Here is a 25,060-nt window from a genome sequence, read left to right as displayed (position 1 = left end):
TTTTAATATTGTTTCGTTTTTTTTTTTCGCAACCTTTTTTTTTAATTTTGGCTCAGTGGCGCCGTAAATATATTTTTTATAATTTTTAAAAAAAAAAAAAAAAAAAAAAACCAAAAAAAAAAAAAAAAAAAAAAAAAAAAAAAGACGTACAAGGTGACATGTCAAGCAAATTTGGCATGAACGTAACAATCGTGTGATTTGTATCTTCAGACAAGTTGGTCTTGATCAGTCGTTTAATGTGAAACGTCAAAAACGGCGGGGCTTCTATAATTTTGTATCTTTTTCGATGACCAGCAAGTTCTTGACCTTTAATGCCGTTATATTTTTCAAGAAGAGTTTGCAATGAAACTTGAGGAATAATATTTTTCTCAAGGTCACCTTGGAAAAGAGGCGCGGACGGTAATTCGAGTGACAAAAACATGAACGGCATGATTACTTGCTGAATCTTGGTATCTGTTTCAAACATCAGCCGATCACCCGCATCAGCACGGGCCGTGATCATTTGTGAATCGACCCTGACCTTCCCCTGAAACGTGCGTTGAATAAAACTTGATTTTGGTTTGGATTTAGAACCACCGAGTACGACATGCAAGTTGTTTAAAAACCAATTTATAAAATCGAATGGATCTGATTGTTCCGTGAATTTAAACCTTTTCTTAGAGATGCCTGATACGTATTGCAAAAGTTCATGAGGTGACACATGACTTTTAAATGCCTTCGGGTTCCAAATCTTGCGTATTAATATGCTAAACCGTTGTGCTAAAAAAATTATAAAGAACGACAATCAGCTTAAAACAAAACAAAACAAAAAAATGTTCACATAAGCAAAGTTTTTTGTTTTACCTAATTCTGACCGGCCATCAAAATTTTCAAGCATGAAAAAATTTCTTAACGGTGAAACGTGAGATAGTGCTTGCACGACGACATTCAAGTAATCGTTATATTTGATGTTATTAATTCCGACAAATCCGGGAAGATATGGTTCATGAAATAAATCATACGATACAACCAGTGTTTTGTCAAGTTCTGCAACTTGAGCTTTAGTGAAAACAGGGTTTACCACGTACTTAATGTCATCTAGCGCGGTTGATTTGACCTCGTAGGATTCTGGCAACACGTAAACTTTAAGGCTTAGTAAATTAATAAATACATGATGATCTTCGTCCACACTGTGGAAATATGCATGTGACGATTTTCCTCGACCTAAATTCATATGTTGTTAGAAACGAAAAACGGCCAAAGACAGAGAAAAGAAGCAATTAGGAGTTACCTTGAAAATACTTTCCGCATACCAAACAGGCATAAACGTTCACGTTAGATAACGAAACCGAGCAAAGTTTTTCAAAATCAAAATCCAGTCGTTTCCGATCAACCTGCATCAAAAAAAAAAAAAAAAAAAAAAAAAGATCAATAAGCACCGTAACCGAGTCAATTCTTGTTTTAACAACTTACTGTTTCAAGATATAAATCCCCTCCGGCTGAATGGTCTGGCAATAAGACTTCGGAACCATAGTGATCTTCTAGTTCTGACTCATTATCTTCATCATAATTTTCAATATTGCCTTCGACATCAACGGCGTTATGATTCACTTGCGGGCTCTGTGTGCTGATTGCTGGCTGTAACTGTCCTGTACCATTGGCCTCATCACTACTGATCTGTATGCGCTTTGACCGCGGAGTGCTGTCCCTGTCAGGAGAAGACGCAGATCGCTTAGGCATTTTCGAACAGTCAGTCGTAATTATCAAAGGCCCAAATCTTTCGTTCTCCTTCAACAATTTTGCTAATGCTTTATTTATCTTTAAAAAGATTCAAAGTTAAACGGTTAGAAGATGGAGAAAAATCACGGGTAAGGGGTAAGGTGGTATGCGGTTAGGGCAACGAAAATTTCCGCCCAGCAAAGAAATGCGATATTGAAGATTGTTTTAGATTTCTTTTCCTGCCTTTTACGTTGTTAGCCAGAAGGTCAGACCAATTATTATATTAGGAATCCAAGAATTGTCGGTTGAAGTATTGGAAGAAATGGCATCGACAAAAAGTACGGTGGCAGAAGTGTTTGCCAAACTGCCACCAGTTCTGAGCAAATTCTTTCAGCAATACCCGCCGACACCATTGGTTAAATATGCGAGAAAGCCAATCTCGTTTAAGGCTGGAAACATGAATCCGTTTTTGATGAGTATTAACAAGGCCACGAAGAAGTACAGAGAACCAATTTTTTCACTACGGAAGCAATCGGAAATCTATAAGGCCGCGCTGGAATTCGGATTGGAAAGTCTTTTGCCCACAATGAACAAAAAGTTTGGTCTTGAGAAATTTAGAACTAAAAAACCCATGAAGGGCGTGGTTAGGTTTAAGGGTTCAAAGGATGAAAGAACGGCAGAGGCCAGGTAAGTGAATCTACAGGTTGAGTGGGAAACAGGTGAAAGGATTGGCTAACATGTTATGCTTCAGACGTGTCAAGCGCGAAGAAGCAATTGCAAAGGCGGACGAAATCATTACAAAGATTCGAGGTGTAAGTAAATGCAAGTGTTTATACGTCTGATATGAGCTAATTATGAATTCAAAAACAGCCGAAATATCAGAGGAAGGTGGAAAAACGGAAGCTTGGTCCCAAGAATTTATTTTAGAAAGTCTCAAAGCACAGTATTTGATATTTTTTGTTTTTGTTTTGCAGGTTTGTATTAGGATATGAATTTTTATTTTTGCAAAATCCAGAATTGGGAGCTACAAATTTGTACATAATCGCTTAGCAAGAGTTCTGATGGAAGATGAAAATACATTTTTCAATTGCATAATTAAATAATCGCTATAAATATATATTGGAATAATTTTAAAATAATTGAAGGCCAGGCAAATAAGTTACAAACGGAATACCAACATACATTTACAATATTGGTGATATGAGAGTCAACGGTTAATAACCAATAAATGGCAAACGTGAATAAGAATAACAAAATAAAGCAGTTTTACCAAGTTTAAAGTTCTACGAAATGAGAAATCAACTGCACAATCAGGAAATGTTCACTCTTTGGACCGGCATGGTATTGAAGTTGCAAATTTTTATGGTTCTTCTTGATATTTGACAAGGAATAATAAATTGCGTAATGACTTGATATTACCATGTACGGTTTACATTTGTAAACTGTCAAAAAAACTTCTGAATCTGCACAATGGCAAGCTGCCATAACATGTTCATGTACGTACGTTAATAAATCAGTAATCGGCAGGCCCGAAATTGTATTTTATTTTATTTTTTTTTTGAACAACCAAATGACTACAATTAAAATTTTGACGTTTGACAGTGTTTGGTCTTTCCTTTTTTTTGGTTAGTTATTGGTGCCTGGAGAAGTATGGAAGCACCTTGGCGGTGGTGTTCGCGATTTCCATTATTATGTCTTACGAACCATCAAGGTGTCTGTATTCCAAGCAATTCGGCGGCTGTCAATGCAAGTGTAATATATCTTAAATGATATAACACAGCAGAGACGGTGATTCAAGTGGTACCTGACAAAAAGTCCTGCGAGCGGAACAGGCCACCAAGGTTGGTAAAGCCAGCCCAAAAAGGTTATACCTTGGGTTAGCATTTCATTCTGCAATAAACCTTGCAAAACTGATACCCATGTCATTTCTAACTACGACCATAGATGACTTTTATTATTCAAAACTTGATCAACTATTATTATTTATTTTTTAAAAGCTCCGCAAAACGATTATCGCTCGGTAACCATCAAGGTCCCCGTGCTTACCTAACATTAGTGGCGGTGCAATTTTAAGCAGCCAATGGCGGCGCCGGCAATTCATGATAATTGGCAAACCTTGTTGAGCCGCAGGGGTTCGAGATGAGTGAGCAAGCCACTCAAGCCACAGCACAAGGTTAACCGCCAGGGTTCTCTCAAAAATTTGATCAAATTGGCTTCGACGAGCAAGTGTTGAGCGCTTTCGTCCAGAACCAGGAAGGTGGCTTTGGCAATTTGAAAAAGGTACAATACAAGGTACCCATACGAAATTTTGGAGGAATAGTCTGGTTATAGCTTCGATCAGAGGTGTTTATTTTCAAGCACAAATAGCGGGCTGCATCCGCTTCAGGCCCTTCTTTCGCCTTGTCGTTATTCAATATCCCCCAATCCTCAATCTTCCAACTCCATCACACACCATTTGATAAAAAAAAACCATCATGGCAACCGAGGTTTTCAACCAAATTTTGCCATATGCGGTCGACGCCTTGGTCAAAAGAGACGACGATGCCACTCCAGCATGTGCGACCGAAAATGATTATAATGGACGGGTTGGAGTCCGCGTCTCGTCTATATTCGTCATCATGTTGACGTCTAGTTTCGGTAAGAATTTTCTTTTTTTTTTTTTTTTAGATTTGTTTGTCTAATTTTCTTAAACAGGCGCATTGTTCCCGGTTTTAACTAGACAATCTCGAATTCGAGTACCAGAATGGGTTTATTTTATTTGCAAATTTTTTGGTTCGGGTGTAATCGTCGCAACCGCATTTATTCATTTACTTGATCCTGCCTATGATGCTCTAAGTGATGATTGCCTGGGCGGCACATGGCAGTTATACCCTTGGGCTATTGCAATCGCCATGTTTTCCATCTTTGTGCTTTTTTTTCTTGAAATTGTTACGTTCAGGTTCGCAAACTTTGATAGCTTTGGCGCTGAAGCTTCAGGCGTGCACACTCACGCTGTGGCCGGACCGGCCGATCATTTCGGTCATCAGCATGATCACATTGACACAGACAGCCCAGCCACGGCAGATGCCAGTCGATTAAAAGATTTGCATGCCGCGTCTGCTACCGTGAGTAACGACAGCGGAAAAGACTATGCGCATGATGTTGAGAAGCAATCGTTTGCCGAATCTCTTACCGCTCAAGTAACGGCCGTGTTTGTGTTGGAATTTGGCATCATTTTCCATTCCGTCTTTGTCGGTCTCACATTGGCAATCGCAGGTGAAGAATTTAACACGCTTTACGTCGTGCTTGTCTTCCACCAAGGTTTTGAAGGATTAGGTCTCGGTACTCGGTTAGCTGCCACGCCTTGGGCACCAAACAAGCGATGGCTGCCAATAGTCATGGCAATGGGGTACGGCTTGACAACGCCCATTGCGATCGCCATCGGTCTTGGGGTTAGATACTCTTACACTGACCAAAGTCGGAAGGCGTTAATCTCAAATGGCATTTTTGATTCTATCTCGGCTGGCATTTTAATTTATACCGGCCTTGTCGAGCTTATGGCTCACGAGTTTCTGTTTTCGCAAGAAATGGCACGCGCGCCGTTTAAAAAGGTTTTAACTGCATTTTTCATCATGTGCTTGGGTGCCGGATTGATGGCTCTGCTTGGTAGATGGGCATAAATTTTGCACAATTATTTTTTTTTTTTTTCATACAATTACTCTTGTGTGACTACATAAGTTACTTTTATCTGCACATGACATGGCATGGCATGGGTGGGTCTAGGTTTGAGACGATAACAATGATGATATAGATTTGGGTGTCACTCTTTATGTTGTTTGGCGAATTATTCGACAAAAATTGGTTTATTAGCAAATATGAAAATTTAATAAAATTAATATTATTATATAAAGTATCCTCATGGTTCATCTTGTTTAGCAAGCTTATTTATTTCTTGCTTTTCGCCCATGGTACCGGCCAGGATGATCTTGTTAACAGCCGTTGGCTCGTCTTCGTCCTCTCCTTCAAAAAATATAACCAATGAACTGACCCGTTGAAACCTGACAAACCGTAATGAAACTACCGACCATCCTTGTTCATCAGGCTGGCCAATTTCAGCGTCATGAACTGCAGGCACGGATTCGACGTCGTCGAACGATAGGATCGATGGCAGGTTAATCCAAACCTTGATCTTGATTGGTCGTTGCCTAACTTGACCTTCAACTGCGACAGGTGACTGGATCAAGATGGAATGAACCTTGTTTGCATCTTGGAAAGGCACATAAAAAAGTAATTGCGAGTCAGCATCTGATTCAATATTGCCGACCAATATCGGCGCATTCGTGATTTGGGTGTTAAACAAGGATCGCAAGCTGTCGGTCAAGCTTGCCGATTTGGTCGACGTGGCATTGAGCACTTCCAAATTGCGCAGTTCGATGGAGTCGTTAAGGATTTCAAACCCCTTGGGCAAAAGTGCCTTGTACGAGGGTGCTGCAGAAGCCGATGATGCTGATGATGATGTTGATGGTTCAGCACTTGATTCCGCAGTCACAGCACGTTTTTCCTCCTGCGACTTTGCCAGTAGTGCAGCTTGATTCGCTAAAGTCGACGACAGTTGCGGAAGATTTGCTCCCAGCACTCGAGAAACTTCCCTGCCATGGCTCATAAACAAAAATGTTGGACTAAACATTAATTAGTTAATAATTTTGTCCTTCAATTATGTAGAAGCATGAGATTTTTTTTTTGTGTGGACATACACAGAAGATATTTGACATTGTGACGCAATTTCTTGGTTCTGGTCAATATCGACCGACGCGAACAAGATATTCGGATACTGAGCAGGGAATTTTTCAAAGTGAGGTGAAATTACTTTGCACGGACCTAATAAATCCATAAGACGAGCTAATGCAATCTATATATTTTTCAGACATACCACACCAGGTCGCATGAAAGTCGACCACGAGTAGGTCTTTAGCTAACGCCAGCGCCGCAAATTCGGAGAGATCAGAAATCACCCTAATACCAGGCATTGAAAAAAACCAAAAAAAATAAAAATAATAAGAACAACCGGTGGGTTGATTGTTAGATCAAAACAATATTAGATGAAGGAAATCTCGAATGAGGTTGAACAACACAAAAACGGGGAGGAGCACAAAGAATATAACGTTATCGATAAACTCTGAGGCGCGCATCTAGCATTTATGGCACAACTGCCTGAACGTTGGTTACCTACAACCCGATCAGTGCTCTCAAACGATCTGGTTTCATTAAATTAGACCGCCGGACAATAGCAAAACAAAACATGCGAGCAATGGCATATCGATAGTTAATAATAGTTGGCCTTATATTATACTCTTTTGCGTTCGCCTTCGCTGTACACGAAAAAACCGCGCCACAGAGTCAAGCCAAGTCATGTGCGGCTCCGGCACGTGATAGTGCGCCACAGCACCGCCACAGCACTTTTGGCTTGCTCAATATCGCGCCGGAAAGGCGAGCGTTTCCCAAATCACAAGGCGATTGTTGATTGATTTCATTGCTAGCTCAAACCTATCCTTCTAAGCAAAGAAATAGACTTTGGTTTTTATTTTGTTGGATTTTATTTGCATTATAGTCAGCCTGGTTTAGTCTATCCTTTCTTTTGTTGTTATCGTCTGCTGCGGTTGACGCGCGTGTGCTCATTCATTATGGCATCCGACGAGCGCCGTCCATCATCGCCATCGTCGGCGGCAGCAGCAGCACCAGCACCAGCAAAGACCTCAGCTGCTGCCGCAAAGAAGAAAAGAACACCGGTGGATGAATTTATTGGTCAATACCGCATTGGCAACGAGATTGGCAAGGGCAGTTTTGCCACGGTGTATAAATCAGTGCACACGGTAGGTTATCTGACTCATGCATCCATCAGACAGACAGACAGACAGACAACGAGCACAGAACAAACTGACATTTTTTAGGGCTCCAACACTGCGGTGGCAATTAAATCAGTATTGCGGGAGAAACTCAATAAGAAGTTGCAGGAAAATCTTGAATCAGAGATTAAGATTCTAAAGACGCTGAATCACCCCCACATCGTGGCCATGCTCGATTGTCAGCAGTCACCGTCATATATTCATCTTGTTATGGAGTATTGCTCGCTAGGTGACTTGTCGTATTTTCTTATGAAGCGGGACAAACTAAATCACATCCCGTTGGTGGCATCGATGATTCGCAAGTTCCCAAACCCGGCCGGTGGTGGCTTAAACGAGACCGTCGTGCGGCATTTTTTGAAGCAGTTGGCCAGTGCGTTACGATTTTTGAGAGATCAAAACTTGGTTCATCGTGATATTAAGCCTCAGAATTTGTTGTTAAGCCCGCCACCACGTACGGACCAGGAAGCCATCGATCAAGGACTTGAAGGCAGGTCGGGCTTGCCGGTACTCAAGTTGGCTGATTTTGGGTTTGCCAGGATCTTGCCATCGGCCAGCATGGCTGAAACATTGTGTGGGTCGCCGTTATATATGGCACCAGAGATTTTGCGGTATGAGAAATATGATGCCAAGGCAGACCTGTGGTCTGTTGGCACGGTCTTGTACGAGATGTCGATTGGAATGGCACCGTTTAGGGCCAATAATCATTTAGAACTGATTAAAAAAATCGACAAATGTGACGACAGAATCAAGTTTCCAGATGACTCTCCAATCTCAGATGAAATGAAACGGCTAATAAAAGGATTACTTCGACGGAATCCGGTTGAACGTATCGGATTTCGGGAATTTTTTGAAAATGAGATTTTAGTTGGCGATATTCCGGAAGTGAATAATGTCGAGAACTTGTTTTATGGCATGGAGGAAGATAAATTTATAGGCGAGTACATTGCCAAGAATGCAGCAGCAGCAGCTGCTGCTGCTGCGGCAGCTTCTGCTGCTGTTGGTGTTACTTCTGATATGGGTGGAAGCAGTAGCAACAGGCCACCACTACAACATCAGGCACGGCCTACGATCAATATGGACGTGGCAGGAGCAGTTAATCTTGCAGCAGCCGCGCGGGCACCGCCAGCCGGGATTGTGCCACTCCGGCATGGCACGCATCAAAGACAGTTGTCCACATCCACGACTGAAGAACAGGTTGCATCGTCGCGCTCGCCATCAACGCCGAGGCCGGCTGGTACAACCGTGTCATCGATCACATTGGGATCAGTAAGCGGCAGCAAGGATGGAACGCTGTTATTGGTTCATCCTACGGTGAGTGGCGGTGGTAAGGGTAGTCGTAATTCGCTTGTCCGGCCGGAGCACGACGTTATGTTTGAACGGGAGTACGTTGTGGTCGAGAAGCGAACGGTGGAAGTAAACGCGTTGGCGGACGAGTTACAGAATTCGCCAAAGGTTGTTAGTCACGGTCACACCGTTTTACCGCATCATCACCAGCATCATCAACACCGCCGTTTGTCATCATCGTCGTCATCGTCGTCACGACCGGCGGCGACTGCACCGTCGCGAGTTGCAGGAGGAGGAGGAGGAGGAGGAGGAGGAGGAGGCAAATACGGCTATGTTGAACACCGACGCATGTCTTACGGGTCGTCGCCAAGTTCCACGCTAGCGCGGGCGTTATCGATGGCCAGTGCGAGATTGTTTGGTCGGCCGTCGTCTTCGTCGTCTTCGTCGTCACTGTCGCCATCGCAATCATCGCCGCCGTTATTAGCCACAGGATCGTATGGCAATAATAGGGCGGTTGATGAGCGGGAGATGGCGGTGATATTACGGGTCGAGGAGCTGGGCACGTGGTCGAACGCGGTGGATCAATTTGCGCAGGTCAAGTTTTCGCAGTTGCTGCCATCAACACCGATGAGTGACGTGGCCATGTCAAGCGAGTTAACTGCGGATGCCGTGTTGAGCTTGTCAGCGGAAGCGTTAGTTTTGTTTGTCAAGTCGTTGGCCCTGTTAGCCAAAGCCATGGACATTGCCGCCAGGTGGTGGTCGAATAATTCGTCAGCTGGCGCGTCAGCGCGGTTGAATCATGCTGTGCAATGGGTGCGGGAACGATTTAACGATACGTTAGAAAAAGCCGAGTTTGTTCGCATGAAAGTTTCGGTGCCATCATCGCATGATGGTGATGACCGGGTGAGCGCGGAGAAGCTAATTTACGAGCGGGCGTTGGAAATGTCACGCACGGCGGCGATCAACGAGCTCGTGGGCGAAGATCTTGCCGGGTGTGAGATGGCGTACGAAACTGCGTTGTGGATGTTGCAGGCACTTACGGAGCCGGACCGTGATGGCAATGTTGATGACGAGGACAAGCGCACGATTGACAAGTGTAAGTCGAACGCACGGTGGGGTTGGTTTGAAAATTGGATGCTAACAAATTGGATAGTTATTGCGAGCATTCGGAACCGGTTGGTGTCGTTGCGCAAGAAGATTGAAATGGCGGGCGCGCCTTCGGCTTCGGGAGTTGTTGCGAGCGCGGCGAGTACGAACCGCGTATACTCCCAGGAGGTGGTGCCACAACAATCGGCACGAATGGCCTAGAATATTTTTTTTTACTAATGAAATCTTTTTTTTTTTTTTTTTTTTTAATTTTTATATAACGTTATTTTTATATATCATATATCATGGGAACGGGTGGGCAAAGGGAAATGAATTTTTTTTTTTTGTTTGAGCAGTTAGTTTTACACGTGTTTTGGGGAGGGGCAAGGCAAGGAGTATCTACAAGGAGCTATTTGGTATGGATTATTTGAAATTTAATATTTTGTTAGTAGTTATTAATCTTGTTAATGAACGAATTATGGAAAGCAATGATAAGGGTAGGAGCATGAACCTGATGTGGGGTTGTAGATACAGCTAAATTATAAGCCATACAATTAATTGTGCGTATCAGGATATGGATTTTGTATTCTAGTGATGATCAAAATTTGATAAGCATCAATCAAGACAAGACAAGGTAAGACAAAAGTAAGGCACGCATGGACCGGCGGGGGAGCGCAGGCCAATTACCAGACGATTGGAAGGGGAGGGGTCCCGGTTACTTGAAGTAGTAAAAAAATACAAAAAAAAAAGAGGAAGGCGGCAGCCACACGTCGGATTTGGGCTTTCTTAAGGTTCACGGCGCGCGTCTTGGGTACCGTTCCCGCTATTTCCGCATTACGGATTAGTACCCCTAACGGATTTAAAATCAAGCAAGGCAACGAGGTAGAAAAAGAGTATATATATTATAAATATATATATTCATATACAAAACACTGAATCATGCTTTCAACGGGCAAGATTTGCAAATGTGCATAAATAGGGTAGTGCGCCATGGCGCCATTGGTTGACTACTTCACGTCCAACACATAAAAAAAAAAGACTCACACTCACCGCACGGATAAAAGTATGAGTACATAATGTGTACCGTACACAGTTCATATAACTACACCATTGCAAGATTGGGTACGTCATATTGGGCAAATATTATAGTTTAGTTGAGCTGGTACTGGTCGGTGGTAACGGCGCAGTGAGCGGGTACATGCATATTATTCTGTCGGGCAGGGGCCTTCCATCATGTCATATTTTAACATTTATATTGTCCAATGACTGACTACGGCGTGTAGCGTGGTGATGTACAATCAAACATGATGGCGCTCAACCCATCCATCGGCAGTAACCCATCGATTAGTATCACCGATGAGTATTCTCCACCTATAGTTGTGCGTACCATACTTTTACCGACGTGGCATGATTCTGAATGTTAAAACAACAAAAAACCACTTTTGTTTCAATGAAAAACTTTCAACTTGGTATATGTTTAATCCCAAAAGTTGTTAATATCCAACTCAATTTATATACACATGGACCGTTCGCATGCTTGTTTGACTATGACTTCTCATGTGTTGAATGTTGTAATAACATGGACTTATCACGGCCTGGTGGCCTAGCCCTGACGCACGAAAAGCACGAAGCACGAAGCACGACGCACGACGCACGACGCACGACGCACGAGCACGGTGCCTTAACGGAACCTCCGAATTATTGGGCAAAAAGAATCACAAACCAAAACTATAAATATGGTACCTCTCAACTTTAAAGTTGGTCATCATCTTGTCGGTTGGGGCCCTCTTTATATAATACGGGTAAGTATATAATAAGTACCCTTCTCATTACGGTTTAGTTTAGTTCAGTTTTGGCCTGGTAGTTAGTTATATGCACAGCTGGGACCAAGTGGTTCTTAAATTATACAATTTTAACGTTCCCGTTTGTCCCTCTTCTTACGGGCCCGGCGGTCGGTTTCCCAAAAACCAAAAAAGTAAAACCCTTCATCAATATTGCTAAAACAGTAAAAAAAATTTAAAAGAAAGTTTACTTTTACACGTTTAAGATATTTAAACGCATGCGTTGATTATTAGTAGGTATATTCTTATATGTCTTGCTCTGTTTCCCCTCTCCTCAGTTATTTTTTTTTTAACTCCTCGTTAATTATCAGATTCAAATTCATATTCACATTCCTTTCTTTTTTTATTTTTTTTTATAACGTATAACAACTATATAGATATATACATTTATTTATTTTGTTGTTACGTTGCGTGAACCGGTTGTGTTTTTTTAATTTGTGCTTCCTTTTTTTTTTTTTTTTGGTTTCTCTTCATTATTCATATTTGCCAATCATGGATCTTATGAGCATTTTAAACACCGGCAAGCAACAGCAACAGCAACAGCAACAGCAACCACAACCACAACATTCACACTTGCCACCACACTTACAACCACAACCACAACCACAACTGCCGCACCCGCAATTTCATCTTCATCATAATCAGCAACAGCAGCAGCAGCATGCTCCATGGCAAATATTGTCTCCGTCGTCGATTCGAAACCAATCGCAATCCCCCACGCCGAGCATGGTTAAATCTGAATTGACATCTTTATCATCGTCAATACCGTCAACAGGTCCTGCGGCAACTGCAGGCAGGACTTCGGTCGCATCATTGGTGGCTGGATTGCCATCACCGCGGTCGCCGGTGGTGTACCCCATGTCAACATCATCGTCTTCCACTGCTACGCCGCCCGGTCCATCTTCTTCACTATTCATGACTTCGTCTTCCTCAACACCTTTGTCGTCATCGTCGTCAATGATTCAGCATTCTGCTGCCGTGCACAACGGTTTCGCCCAGGCAGCATATGGCTCGCCGCATCATCAATACGCATCATATCTGGACTCGCCAGTGGAGTACTTTTACCAGCAGCAAACTCACAATCAACAACAAATTCAACCGCAGCCTCAACCTCACGTTTTTGCGCAACAACAACAAGGACTTCGTCATTTGCATGCTCATCAACATGACGCCCCTGCTGCTGAGTACATGCACTACGCTGGCCAACAGCAGCAGCAAATGCAACTGCTGCGGCATCAAGCACAGGCATCACAATTACCACCCACTCCATCATTAACTTCAAGCGCAGCGTCGTCACCTGCACTTTCATCCTCATCATCTTCATCTTCATCATCGTCGTCTTCGTTATCTCAACCTCACGCGCCATCTTACACGGTCAAGCAATTTTTATGCGCCACCTGCAACAAGCGGTTCGCCCGTCGGTCAGACCTGGCCAGGCACGAGCGCATTCATTCTGGCGTGAAGCCTCACGTGTGCGACGTGTGTGCAAAGCCGTTCATTCAACGGTCAGCGTTGACCGTGCACTTGCGCGTGCACACTGGCGAGAAGCCACACAAGTGTGATACTTGCAGCAAAGCATTTTCGGATTCGTCATCGCTGGCCAGGCATCGCAGGGTGCATACCGGCAAGCGTCCGTATCAATGCAATCAACCTGGTTGCTTGAAAACATTCACCAGGCGCACGACATTAACAAGGCATCTGAACACGCATGCGTGCTCGTCCCTAATTCCTGTCACCACGACTGCCGTTGCTGGTGCCAATGCCGCAGCCTCCATGTCACCAGCACCGATTAATTTCTGTGATGAAGGAGATCAATATCATCGACATAACTACGGGTGTGGTAACGTCACACCGTTCCATCTGGCGGCTTAAAAAAAAAAAAAGAGAGATTTTTCTTTTATTTGTACATACGCATAGATTAATTTTGGGCTTTCTTAATTTTCATAATTTGTTTATATATTATACGTTTTAATATTTTTGTTTGGGGGTGGGCTAATGGGATATGAAAAAGAAAAAAGGACAAAAAAGAGTGCTTGTTATGAGATATCTAAGAATTAATTGTAAAATAGAATAACTAATAGTACATGTTATAACTCATAACTGGTGATTATCGTGGCCACAATTATTTGATACGTTGTAGGATATCTATGGTAAATGCGGCCATTAGCGTTGCGCTTGGGGACACGTTTAAGCCAACCTCGCTTAACGTAGACATTGCAGTGCTCCAACCCCAGCCAATGATTTAGTTGTTACCACAACTGCGATGCTTCCTTCCATTCAAGGAATTTTTGATTAATTGGAATATGGGTATAGAATGTATGCCATGGCATTCGGCCAATACACATTATCCAGGTAAGGCCACCGCTTCGTGCGCTCGTTGTTGTTGTTGTTGTTGGGGGAAAAGGGGCATTAATCTTCCCGACCGCGATAAAAATCGGCACGTCCGAACCCGACTGACTCAACAAGGTACCCGTCGGAAAAGCCTAAGTTTCAATGATTTTGCAATTGACGGGTAATTATAACTATATACACTTTTTCAAAGCACGCAATTTTAATTGCCCAGTTATCTTTTTTTGTTTTTTGTTTTTTGTTTTTTGTTTTTTGTTTTTTGTTTCTATTTTTTATTTTTATTTTTTTTTTTTTACGGTGCGAAGAGCCAAAGTTTTCTTATTGCGGCCACCTCCATGTACTTTCCGGACCTGCCAACCAAAAAAGTTTACAATAGCTCAAAAAAATATGTTGAAATATCATTTTGTGGCATGTGACACTACGGGTTGAGGATTTTCTTGGTTGAATCTATTGCGATTAGTAACACTGTTGCTTCATTTAGCCAGGGTGGTGTATGTAGAGTTAAGTGCCCGTGATTATTTGGCCATTCCGGTCTCAGAAGTGGCCGGCGAGAGACTATTTAATGCAGCAAGGAATATTCTATTAGCCATTCAGACGATGATAGTCGACTCACGCCGATATAATATCGTATTACGCAAAGGGCTGACGATAATTCAGAAAGTAATGACTTTCTCGAAAGTCCACGAAATACACATTATGGCTTATAATGAACAGTCCTAAACGATATATTGTCTATAATACCGCTGGGATACTTGGTAACATAAATAAATCTAAAGAACCACAAAGACCAACTAACCAAATTAAAAACTGTCTGAAATTTACATCAAAATTTGAAAATCTCAACTTTCGCTTTCAATTTACCTTTTTTTTATACATATAGCTCTAGACCTTGAACATGAGAGTCCGCTCGGCAAAGGAATAGTTAAACACAATGTATATATATATTTCAAGAAATACATGCGTTTTTATGCCGTTTCTATAAGCCCTACTGGAATGGAAATAGGGATTTGTATAAAAAATAAGCTTCTACCAATAGCTTTGCACAAATTCTTTTTTATTGAAGCGAATATCTTTAAATTTTTTTTTTTTACATCGGATAAACTTCGGATTCTTCAACTGCTGTTGCATGCATTTACCTCAGTCCAGATCGCGGGTATGGAGAGACATCTACTTCAAACAAAGTGCAAAGTTCAGACCCTTTGAACGCTAATAGTTATTTCTGTACATATTTTGCTACTACAAGTCAACTACTTACGTAGTAGGTTTGCAAAAAAATCTTGTCATCTTGGCTTAATATCAATGCCAATCTTGATAATTGTCAAATATATTCACAAAATTGTGTCTGATTGGTGATAATCTTGCCAATGCCTAAATTTCCAAAAAAAAAAAAAAAATTTAATAGATAATTTTGACACGCTAAATATGGATGATTCACCCTGAATTTATACTTAAAACATTCTTTCCCTCCTTTTTTTAATTTTTTTTTTAGTTGGCTCGGTGCACGTTATCGATACAATAACTTTCTAAGTCTTTTCAATTGGCAAAGTCTGAAATATTTGAAAGTCGATTTTAATACCCAAACTGTTACCATGCATATCACAAACTTTATGACCCACTGGTTTGAAAATTTTTGAAAAAAATATGTATTGTTACCAGTTGCGATTATAGCTCTAGAACGTGAATCTTGATTAGTTTGACTTTTTTTTTTTTAAATTGATGGCTTTAATTATAACCATACAAATAAGAAAATATTTAATTCGAAGGAATCCGCCATTGGCAAGTCATTTTCTACATTAATAATTTAATATTTCATTATTATGCGAATATACCAATGTGGTGCTTCCTAAAGTTACGCATCTTTACAGTATTGCTATCCATTGCTCTATGGGCACAATCCGTTTATGGATTTAAATCAAGTCTCGGGGGTTGGGCCTGTGATATGGCAGTTGCAAAATATGTTGCTGATTTTAAGGGCCTGGATTTAACTGATTATTCTTATGTTTGCTCAGATATTTACCTTGCTTCATATGCCAAATGTATCATGACCTATGTGAGCCAAAAGAATCATCATATGGCTTACTGGGTCAAGTCAAATGAATGTTCTGATTAAAATATGACATTTGAAACTGATACTTACATGCAATCTCTGTATAATGAATATGAAGAAGCAAACGATTGGATATCAGGTCATGACATTAAGGTGGGTCAGCAGGTTACCGTTCCAATTACTGTTAATCAGACCAAATTCAGCTTTGCATTACAATACTGGCAAGATTACTACTATATCGTTGACGAGACTACCGTGTTTGCGTACGGTTTCTTATTTTTCTTTTTTTCCTTCAATGTGGAAGGAATATTGACTAGCAAGAAATATAGCTGTCATGTATGTCTTGTAGGTCGCATTATTTTTGGCAGCAACGGTAATCAACTTTGCCTACAAAATTAAGCCAAAACTTTGGCTAAGACTTCGACTCGACTTGATAAGAAGTTGGTTTGTCTTGCCAGCATTGTTTGGCGGACGGCATTCTCGCAATGTTCCGTTACTTGGTTACTAGCCGACCCGAATCGAGTCCATCGTGCTGTTTGTCCAATTTGCTTATAATCTGATTGTATGTGCCGTTCATTATACGCCTCATGAGCATAGTTATTATTCACTTGATGCACATCAATTATTAGTTATATATATTGGACACCGAACCGCCATTCTCGCATTTGCTCATCTGCCTATAATTTTTTTATTTGCATCAAGAAACAATTTCATTGCATATTGAACAGGCTGGTCATATCGCACGTTTAACGCGTATCATCGCTGGCTGGCTCGTTTCATGTTTGCACATGCTCTTATTCATTCTGTTTGTTGGACCGTTTCGGCAACAATATATGACAAGAGGTGTCAGATATCTCTGACGGTCCAGAGTATGACTGGGGCTTGGCTGCTACTTGGTTGGCGTCGTTCATAGTGGTTTCAATCATGGCAATTGATTCGAAAATATCTATACGAGATATTTCTTGCATTACACATAATTTTTGTCGCCTTGTTTATTATTGCTTCGTACTACCATGTGAAATACTTTGAAGCGGGATATTATTATTGGTTAATTTCCCCCCGGACGCTGTGGATGTTTGATCGATTAGTGAGGCTAATCCGCATTTATGGCAATGGTGGCTTAATTCATGCTAAATTTCAAATCCAAGGAGATAGCTTGATTAGAGTAACCATCCCAAACAAAAATCTCATGCAATACAATCCTGGTTCTTATGTTTTTCTTTACGTCATGACTCCATTGGGGTTTTGGCAGTCACATCCGTTTAGCCCGTTTATCTCTCGGCAGTCGGGAGAAGAAGGCAGCCTGACATTATTGTCAAAACGGCAAGGTGGTATTACCAAAAACCTTTTCAACCAATTGACTGCTTCGAATGGTCAAGCTCAGCATAAAGTTCTCGTGGAAGGCTTCTATGGCCACACGCCTCCTCTCCGCGTGTTTCATACGATTGTGATTTTAAGTTCTGGAAGTGGCATTACTGCTGTATACTCCGTGGCAGATAGTCTTAGAAATTTGGCATCTAGAGGTACTCACGTGGTGTTTAGATGGATAGTACAAAATGAGTCTGCGTTAGACTGGGCCAATGCAGAGCTTGAATCGTTGGTGGGCGTGGTTGACCTTAACATTTACATCACACAAGGTATCAACGAGCGTGAGAGTGCAACTGAGAAAAATGCCACCAGTTCATTGCCAGTATTACCAATAACTTATTCTCATGATAGGCCAAATGTTACCGCGTGGGTTGATGGACTCGTTGATGAGGCAAAAGGCAGCGTTGCTTTCATGTCTTGAAGCAATCCTTCAATGAATGATCAAATCCGTGCTGCCGTCACACGGAACTTGTATAAGGGACAAGGAAAAGCAGAGTATTTTGAAGAAGCATATTCGTGGTAGTAAATAGTACGTTTTAAAAGCCTATTAAATAAATCAAAATTTTGTGTGCTAGAAAATTCGTAAGTTATTTCTTCATTAAATTCAACACCCACTAGGAAGTTTGTCTTTAAGGATAGCTTTGACTATTGAACAATGTTTGATACTCTCACTTGCAGTGCAACAAGATGGAGTTATGTTCAAGCTTAATTGATTGTATGTTTAATATCTACTGTTCATTATAGAGTCAGAACCTTTTTTTCCATCACATGGCACGGGAATTCGCAGCCTATTATGGTCAATCAATTGGTCAGTTATAATTGGATAAGCAGACGTCGAATCAGACCACTGGAAGTCTGATCTGAAGCTTAACGAGGATTACAACGATCACAACCACACACATGTTCAAGTATGACTTCATCCGACTTGTGTTAAAAAATAACGCTGAAGCAGTCGGCCATACAAGTTGTTGGAGCCAACATGACCAGCAGCGCGTTCATGAGATCAAAAATCAAGTTCTGGGGGACAGCAAGTTACCCCTTGCAATATTCATCCTGTCAATTATAAAAAAAAATCGCGATTAGCAATGCTGTTACGAATCTTGGTGATCATTGGTTTAACCGACCGATCTTGTCGAATGGAATGTCCACAGGCCGGTCGCGACGTGGGCTAAATGATGCTCAAGGCGTTGACAGCAAATGTGCTAACTTGAAGTTTGTACCCGTCTTTAAGCATGACAATCACTATCAAGGAGCTTCTTGTCATTAACTTTCCTTAAATGAAGATTAAAATACTTATTCTGCTTGAGCATATAAAGTCCAATAACCAATATTGAACATAAGAGTAGCTGGTTCGAGATCACTTGGTCGACTGCATCTCTAACGATGTCGCTTGTGGTGGGCCTGCTCAGTCGAAGTCAACCTCGACATCACGTCGCGGTGTGGCTAAAAACTGTTTTACCAGAATGTTAAGTTCTTACCTGCGAACATGCATCTTCTCGATCCAAGTCGAGGCTTCGGATTATATAAACTCGCATGAGTCAGCGAGAAGACGTCAAAATATGAATTCAATGTCAAAAAACATCATAATTACATAATCCTTTGTTCGTGCTTAAATAGATGCAATTTGCCCTGATAAGATAAAACAAATCCTCGAACGCCTATACAGTATACATATACACTTTCACAGATATATATATTAATTAATAAATAAAAGGAGGGAATAGAAATGTCATCGATTCAAACTTCAAATCTTAACAACATTGTTTTTTTACCGTTAGATCAAATTCGCAGGCCCATCGTGCCAGTGTTAGATGAAGCCAAAATTGCCAGCATGATCAAAACCTTAGAAGATTCTTCTGCTAAAATGACAAATCCTGATTTGGATGATGGATTACCACCGATTGATATTCTTAGGGTACGACGTGATGGCCAGGATTATTACTTTGGGTAAATATTATACATATATATAACATGATTTGTTTGAGACTGACCATCAAACAGATTCGGAGGTTGTCATAGGTTTCAAGCATACGAGCGTACGGGTAGAAAAACCGTAAAGGCTAAAGTCGTACCTATAACAGAAAAAATGTTGGGCATGTATGTTGGTGGCAGCGTCGATCAAATGTTTAAATCACGATGATTTTTACAAAATAGAATATATAAATTATCTATAATACGTTTTAATACTGTTAAATAGAATACTTAAAAAAAAAACCAGCCCGCACCCCCGATTCCACTTCCCAAAGTAATGCAATTGCTCCCCAAAAAAAAAAAATTTGAAAAATTGAAAAACAAAACTAATAGTACTAAACATCTATATCACTAGAGTTTCAGGTTGCTCTTGAAATGGCAATTCAATCGACCGAATTAGGCCCATAAAAGTTCTCATTAATTCCTTAAATTCCCATTCAGTTAACGAAATTCCAGAAAACCTTGCACGTTCATATCCTTGCACAAATCGGGCTGCCAGATCAGTGTCTAATTGCACATGATTACTTAATTCGGCCACGTAATCCCGAAATGACATGCCACCACTACCACTATTAATAGGATTATCTTTTCCTGGTTGTTTAGCGCCTTGTTCACGTTGCTGTTCTTGTCGTAGCCCGGCATTCCGACGATGACCAGGCAGCCATAGATGTAAGCTGTTGGCTTTTTCTTCTAGCAGGCGGGCGCTTTCGATTAATACTTCCACGTATGGAACCTCTGGGAAATCAAACTTTGATGCCGTTGAAATTGTCGTATTTTTGTTATTGTTGTTGTTGTCGTCGCTGTTGACGTTATTGGCATAATGCGTGGTATTTTTCGTCGACGGCGCCGGCGGTGGCGGGAGGCCGGGATGTGACACCCATTCAGCCGGTTGCTCAATCTGTGCCCGAATCATGCTGCATCGTCGTAGTTCGTGTTCAATCAACACGGCACTACTTCTCGGCAAGTCATGTTCCTGACCTGGCACGTACCGTTTGGGTACGTCGGCCAATGCCATGCGAACGTCGTACAGTCTTGAAGCGTAAAGGATTAATCCCACCACGCAAATGTTTACAAAAGTGGTACCGACAATGATCACCTTGTAGTCTTGACGATTGCGAATGGCTTGCACGATCATGTCTGCCGGTGTTACTAGCACGAACAAGAACGTGAACATGAGCAAAAAGTACAAACTGATGCGGTATAACACTCGTGAGACCCGGTCGGATAACACTTGACGTGGCAATGCCATGATCCGTTTCTTTTCTCCCGCCCCCCCCCAAAAAAAAAAAAATAATAATAATAACTTATGATACAGTCGTAGTTTTGAACATAGTCTGCCAACAATCGTCCGCAAACATGTTTTTGATTTTTCTGTTTTGCACAATTTAGCACAATTTACATTTAGGCCGGATTTAAAAGCCTTGCCAGCAAAGTTAATCAAACAAACCAGGGAGGGTAACTAATGCCGCTCTAAAAGGAAGAACAGTTGCGGTCCATATAATTAATTACCATTATACTTCTGTTTTCGAGCATGGTCTTTTTGGTTGCGAAAAAGTATGCATTGGAATGGACGTCGAAGAATATCAAACATGGTTATAAACTACATGTACACTAGGTACATTATAATGTTATACGATTATATATACATTTACCAACGCCCAGTGAGTCGCTGAGAAGAAGCATAATAAGAGTGCAATGCAGGGGTGCTTGGCGAGAGAACGTCAAGCCAATACTATTAGCCAATTTCCACTGATGTTACGGCTTCTTAGCTCCTTGCGCGTGTAAAAACGTGATATTACAACTATACGTAAAGTTCTCGTACGTACTGGAAGCAAAACTAGACGACAAAGATAATTCAAAAAGATTACGTTCGTCGTTTAGAAAACAAGTCTCGAAACATTTCCTTAAATCCGTATTCACCGCCCCTTTTCTCCATTACCATAACGTTTTGATCACCAAATAATGCGGACTTGACCGATGACGAGGATAAACTCGACCTTCTTGTTGTCAAAAGTGACTTGCTTGAATTAGCATAATCATGTCGTTCTTGTAATGCATGAGAAATTTGTAATGCCACGTCCGCATAACACAAAATTAATTCCCGGTCTAATTTTATATAGGACTTGCGTGCCGGTGCAGGAGCCATCAAATTGTAACTGCGAATATTATCATTTAACGTTTTGATTGATAATTCATGATATTTGTGTTCCATAGTTTCCCATTCTGCTTTTGGTAACCTGGGAAAGTCCGGGTTCGGTTGCCACGTTTGTAACTCTTCCTGACTGAATTCGGTAGACGAATATGTAGGGTCGTCTTTCAATTTTAATCTCAAAGCTTGAATTCGTAATAACTTGGCCTGTTCAAGTTCAGCTTGCGCCAATTCATCAGCCCTGAATTTCTGTTCCTGCAACGTGCCGCCACCGTTGGCCACCAACCGCACGGCATGACGTTGCCAACCTTGCCGGATCTGGTTGCGAAATCGATTCAAATCCGACAAAACCGTGGCCTGCTTGTCAATCCACGGTGGTGCAATATCTTGCCGTTGAATCATTTTGTTTAAAAAATATTCGGTCGTGTCCAAAAAAGGTGATGACGCCTGATGATCGATTTGTAATCGTTGGCCTCGAGGCAAATTTGCGAATTGGCCTCGCTTGCGAGCATCTTCAATTCTTTCATCAGCTAACGCTCGTAATCCATCAAACGAGGCAGGCATGATGGTCGGACCTTTAAACCGTTCTTCGTACAACTTTCGAAATTCAGCGTCCTCAGCCAGCCCTCCTTCGCCATTACCATCACTATTGTCATTATGTTTACCGTCTAACAAGCCTGTTTTTTTAGTAATCGTGTACTCCAACGACATCTCGCGCGCCCTTGTCAACCTGGTCGTTACCGGTTCGACCTTACGCGGCGCCGGTGCTGTAAGGGCCGTGTCTGTAGGTTGTTGAAAGCGCCGTGCCGGAGCACCAAATCCGCCACCGGCAACGGCAACGCGGGCTGCCTGTACTGCTCGGGCGTCAGCAGTGTGCATGCTGGGTCCAGATCCGGTACGCAATGGCTTTTTGGCGTCCACCAGCATGCGCAGGACCGCGTCCTGTTGCGGCTCCGTGCCAGCCCATGGATTACTGAACGCAATGTCCCGAGATAATTTGCCGGCTGAAGTTGGCGGTACGGATGATGCCTGTACTACTGAAGAATTGTAGTCTTGACTTTGTCGAGCCAGGCGGTCCCGTAGTTCGCGATAGGCTGCAGAGTCGGTTAATGATTTTAACTGCTCCACGCCGTCGTCGGCACTGGCCGTCGTCGTAGTGTCAATGTGCCTTACCGGCCGGGCATCTTCAGATAATTGTTGCAAACGACGGCTAAGGTAGCCTACATCTTCCTGATCATAGCTTGGATGGTTATGATGACCCGATGCAGTCGCTGTGTCCGATTTGACCTCTTCTGTTGTCGGCGGTGACTGTCGTGGTGCTATTGTGGTTTTTTGGCGAATATGAATTGGGAATGCAGCTCGATTCAAATGCCGTGATAATATCATGAGTCACGATACATGTGATTGGAACTGTACTTATATATGCGAATAATTGTTCAGTTTCAGCTTGTTTATATTTTCGGGTTTTATTATGAACGTGGAAAGTAAGGTTTAGAGATAGTTATTTTATTAACACGATGAGGAAGATTCAAAACGCGCAGACCAAAAAAAAAGTTGAATTGTGAACGCTATACAGTGTAGATAACAAATATCTTTATAGAATATAGAATATATATATATATCGAAGACGATACACAATATGACTATTGAACCAACTCCAATTACCGTGTTCACTGGATTTCTAGGTATACAAATATTTTAATAGGGCTGGTGCAAACCAATAGTGGCAATTTGCATCAACTTTAAGACTACGTTATTGATAACACTTTTAACTAATTTGAAGTGCATATTAGGAGCTGGCAAGACAACATTATTAATATGTATGATAGGAAAAATTGTAAATTACATTCAAAGCGGATTGAATTGCTAATGTGACTTACAGCATTGTTAAAACAATTACCAAAGAATTACAAAGTTGCGGTTCTTAAGAACGAATATGGCGACGTCAAAAGTTGGTGTTCATATAATTTTATTTTATTATCTATCTTTGGTTTAACATTATTATTTTTTTTTTTTTTTGGAATTAAAGTCGATTCTGCATTAGCAGCTTCCACAACTGGCAATATTGCTGGAGTGACGGAGATGTTAAACGGATGCCTATGTTGCGTGTTAACAGGTCAAATGCGGGACGCCATTATTGAATTGCAAGCCAAGTATAACCCTGATCGTATATTAATTGAAACTTCTGGATCCGCATTTCCAGCCACGATCTCGATTCAACTTAGAGACCTGGCCAAGGAACTTAGCAGTAATAATGGTAACAATGTTGGCGGAATTTCGGAACCAGGTATCAGGTTGGACGGAGTGGTTAACGTGATTGACGTGGAAAATTTTACGGGATACGCAGACACGTCGAAGACGGCGGCATTGCAAGCTCAATATACCGATTTAATTGTGTTTAACAAGTGGCAAGCCGTTAGCGAACGAAAGTTTGATACTGTTTGGGACAGGGTTAATGATTTAAACACTGACACGCCGAAGATCAAGAGTGGGCCGACCGGCACGATTCCCTGGCAGGCAATTTTGGGTATTGATTCAAAATTGGGCTTGTCCGCGTTACTCCAGTTAGGAGGAGATGACGGCAATGGTCATGATCATGATACGACTAATGGTCATCATGAACATGAAAGCGATAATTACAAGCATGGATCTGAGATTGAGACGCTGACAGTTAGAATTCCTCGAAGCGACAGCACTCCGGCAAGTTCAGGATTAACATATTTATTCAGATTTCTGGAAACCGCACCCAAGGATGAAATTTATCGAATCAAATTTATTCTTCAATTGCCTGAAAACTTTACATTACCAACTTCACACGTTTCATTGTCGTCGTCGTCTTCTGAAGCAGAGGTGCCTGATGGTGAACCAAAGTTGTACATTTTGAATTGGGCATTTGGCAGGTACGAATTCACAAGAATTCCACAACATGTAAGCAACAGTGAATCGCCATCATCATTATTATCATCGTCATCGTTTCTGCCTGATGGTCTGGATGGTATTGGAACGATTATGGTCGGTCGTGGCGATGGCAAGCGGTGGAAAAAACGGTTTGGCATTACGAAGTCATTGGGAGAAGATACTTCTGTTGAATTGTCATAATATTTTTTTTGCAATTACCGATGATAAGGATTTGAAGACATGCTGGCATGGCTTTTGACAAAAGCGATATTTTTTTTTTGGAGGAGGGGGGAGGGGAAGGCACATGAAGATTTTATGACGCACAACATGAATGTGGTAAATGAGAAAAAAAAGTGTTAATTGGAAGGGAACATGACGATATTTTTTTAGTTTTTTTTTTGCTTGTATTGTCACCTACATGCGATGCAATGTATATATTTATAACAACCTCGTATATGGATTGGGATCGTATTTCAATTTCCCGATT

At 41.6% G+C, this 25,060-nt stretch overlaps 12 protein-coding genes across 12 annotated transcripts; 8 read left to right on the top strand and 4 right to left on the bottom strand.

Annotated features, from left to right (window-relative positions):
• Positions 1–85: 85 nt before the first annotated feature.
• On the bottom strand, positions 86–1,811 carry V1514DRAFT_308762 (uncharacterized protein; the record flags this gene model as incomplete). Its single annotated transcript, XM_066925726.1, has 4 exons — positions 1,453–1,811; positions 1,271–1,373; positions 844–1,203; positions 86–759 (listed from the first exon to the last, which is right to left on the bottom strand). Exons 1-4 carry the CDS (start codon positions 1,717–1,719, stop codon positions 86–88), a joined length of 1,404 nt encoding a protein of 467 aa, XP_066782618.1. The 5' UTR covers positions 1,720–1,811.
• Positions 1,812–2,020: 209 nt separating this feature from the next.
• V1514DRAFT_343546 (mitochondrial 54S ribosomal protein mL59) lies at positions 2,021–2,625 on the top strand (the record flags this gene model as incomplete). Its single annotated transcript, XM_066929145.1, has 3 exons — positions 2,021–2,385; positions 2,450–2,510; positions 2,569–2,625. The coding sequence occupies 3 exons, from the start codon at positions 2,021–2,023 to the stop codon at positions 2,623–2,625; spliced, it is 483 nt and encodes a 160-aa protein (XP_066782617.1).
• A 1,273-nt stretch (positions 2,626–3,898) lies between these two features.
• On the top strand, positions 3,899–5,475 carry V1514DRAFT_106868 (Zinc/iron permease). Its single transcript, XM_066924383.1, has 2 exons — positions 3,899–4,335; positions 4,393–5,475. The coding sequence occupies exons 1-2, from the start codon at positions 4,173–4,175 to the stop codon at positions 5,355–5,357; spliced, it is 1,128 nt and encodes a 375-aa protein (XP_066782616.1). The 5' UTR covers positions 3,899–4,172; the 3' UTR covers positions 5,358–5,475.
• A 40-nt stretch (positions 5,476–5,515) lies between these two features.
• Positions 5,516–6,791, bottom strand: V1514DRAFT_295736 (PITH domain-containing protein). Its single transcript, XM_066925422.1, has 3 exons — positions 6,608–6,791; positions 6,432–6,555; positions 5,516–6,356 (listed from the first exon to the last, which is right to left on the bottom strand). Exons 1-3 carry the CDS (start codon positions 6,702–6,704, stop codon positions 5,594–5,596), a joined length of 984 nt encoding a protein of 327 aa, XP_066782615.1. The 5' UTR covers positions 6,705–6,791; the 3' UTR covers positions 5,516–5,593.
• A 567-nt stretch (positions 6,792–7,358) lies between these two features.
• Positions 7,359–10,172, top strand: V1514DRAFT_348092 (kinase-like domain-containing protein; the record flags this gene model as incomplete). The annotated part of the gene is made up of 3 exons (XM_066929316.1): positions 7,359–7,547; positions 7,626–8,406; positions 8,446–10,172. The coding sequence occupies 3 exons, from the start codon at positions 7,359–7,361 to the stop codon at positions 10,170–10,172; spliced, it is 2,697 nt and encodes an 898-aa protein (XP_066782614.1).
• A 1,898-nt stretch (positions 10,173–12,070) lies between these two features.
• V1514DRAFT_333248 (uncharacterized protein) lies at positions 12,071–13,877 on the top strand. Its single transcript, XM_066928011.1, has one exon. The coding sequence runs from the start codon at positions 12,284–12,286 to the stop codon at positions 13,661–13,663; it is 1,380 nt and encodes a 459-aa protein (XP_066782613.1). The 5' UTR covers positions 12,071–12,283; the 3' UTR covers positions 13,664–13,877.
• Positions 13,878–16,253: 2,376 nt separating this feature from the next.
• Positions 16,254–16,586, top strand: V1514DRAFT_343541 (uncharacterized protein; the record flags this gene model as incomplete). The annotated part of the gene is made up of 1 exon (XM_066929144.1): positions 16,254–16,586. The coding sequence occupies one exon, from the start codon at positions 16,254–16,256 to the stop codon at positions 16,584–16,586; it is 333 nt and encodes a 110-aa protein (XP_066782612.1).
• A 337-nt stretch (positions 16,587–16,923) lies between these two features.
• On the top strand, positions 16,924–18,216 carry V1514DRAFT_106399 (FAD-binding domain-containing protein). The gene has a single exon (XM_066924382.1). It carries the CDS (start codon positions 17,260–17,262, stop codon positions 17,974–17,976), a length of 717 nt encoding a protein of 238 aa, XP_066782611.1. The 5' UTR covers positions 16,924–17,259; the 3' UTR covers positions 17,977–18,216.
• Positions 18,217–19,208: 992 nt separating this feature from the next.
• On the top strand, positions 19,209–19,769 carry V1514DRAFT_333243 (ParB/Sulfiredoxin). Its single transcript, XM_066928010.1, has 2 exons — positions 19,209–19,502; positions 19,557–19,769. The coding sequence occupies exons 1-2, from the start codon at positions 19,282–19,284 to the stop codon at positions 19,693–19,695; spliced, it is 360 nt and encodes a 119-aa protein (XP_066782610.1). The 5' UTR covers positions 19,209–19,281; the 3' UTR covers positions 19,696–19,769.
• On the bottom strand, positions 19,693–20,918 carry V1514DRAFT_333240 (uncharacterized protein). Its single transcript, XM_066928009.1, has one exon. It carries the CDS (start codon positions 20,773–20,775, stop codon positions 19,870–19,872), a length of 906 nt encoding a protein of 301 aa, XP_066782609.1. The 5' UTR covers positions 20,776–20,918; the 3' UTR covers positions 19,693–19,869.
• A 196-nt stretch (positions 20,919–21,114) lies between these two features.
• Positions 21,115–23,152, bottom strand: V1514DRAFT_333239 (uncharacterized protein). Its single transcript, XM_066928008.1, has one exon. It carries the CDS (start codon positions 23,059–23,061, stop codon positions 21,391–21,393), a length of 1,671 nt encoding a protein of 556 aa, XP_066782608.1. The 5' UTR covers positions 23,062–23,152; the 3' UTR covers positions 21,115–21,390.
• On the top strand, positions 23,069–25,020 carry V1514DRAFT_333237 (CobW/HypB/UreG, nucleotide-binding domain-containing protein). Its single transcript, XM_066928007.1, has 4 exons — positions 23,069–23,360; positions 23,469–23,495; positions 23,558–23,626; positions 23,705–25,020. Exons 1-4 carry the CDS (start codon positions 23,315–23,317, stop codon positions 24,772–24,774), a joined length of 1,212 nt encoding a protein of 403 aa, XP_066782607.1. The 5' UTR covers positions 23,069–23,314; the 3' UTR covers positions 24,775–25,020.
• Positions 25,021–25,060: the final 40 nt, after the last annotated feature.

The sequence above is a fragment of the Lipomyces japonicus genome (assembly GCF_038497905.1).
Source record: "Lipomyces japonicus strain CBS 7319 unplaced genomic scaffold V1514scaffold_27, whole genome shotgun sequence".
In the NCBI taxonomy this organism is placed as follows: Eukaryota; Fungi; Ascomycota; class Lipomycetes; order Lipomycetales; family Lipomycetaceae; genus Lipomyces; species Lipomyces japonicus.
Note: the sequence above shows the minus strand (reverse complement) of the source record. Positions and strands in the feature narration are given on the sequence as shown.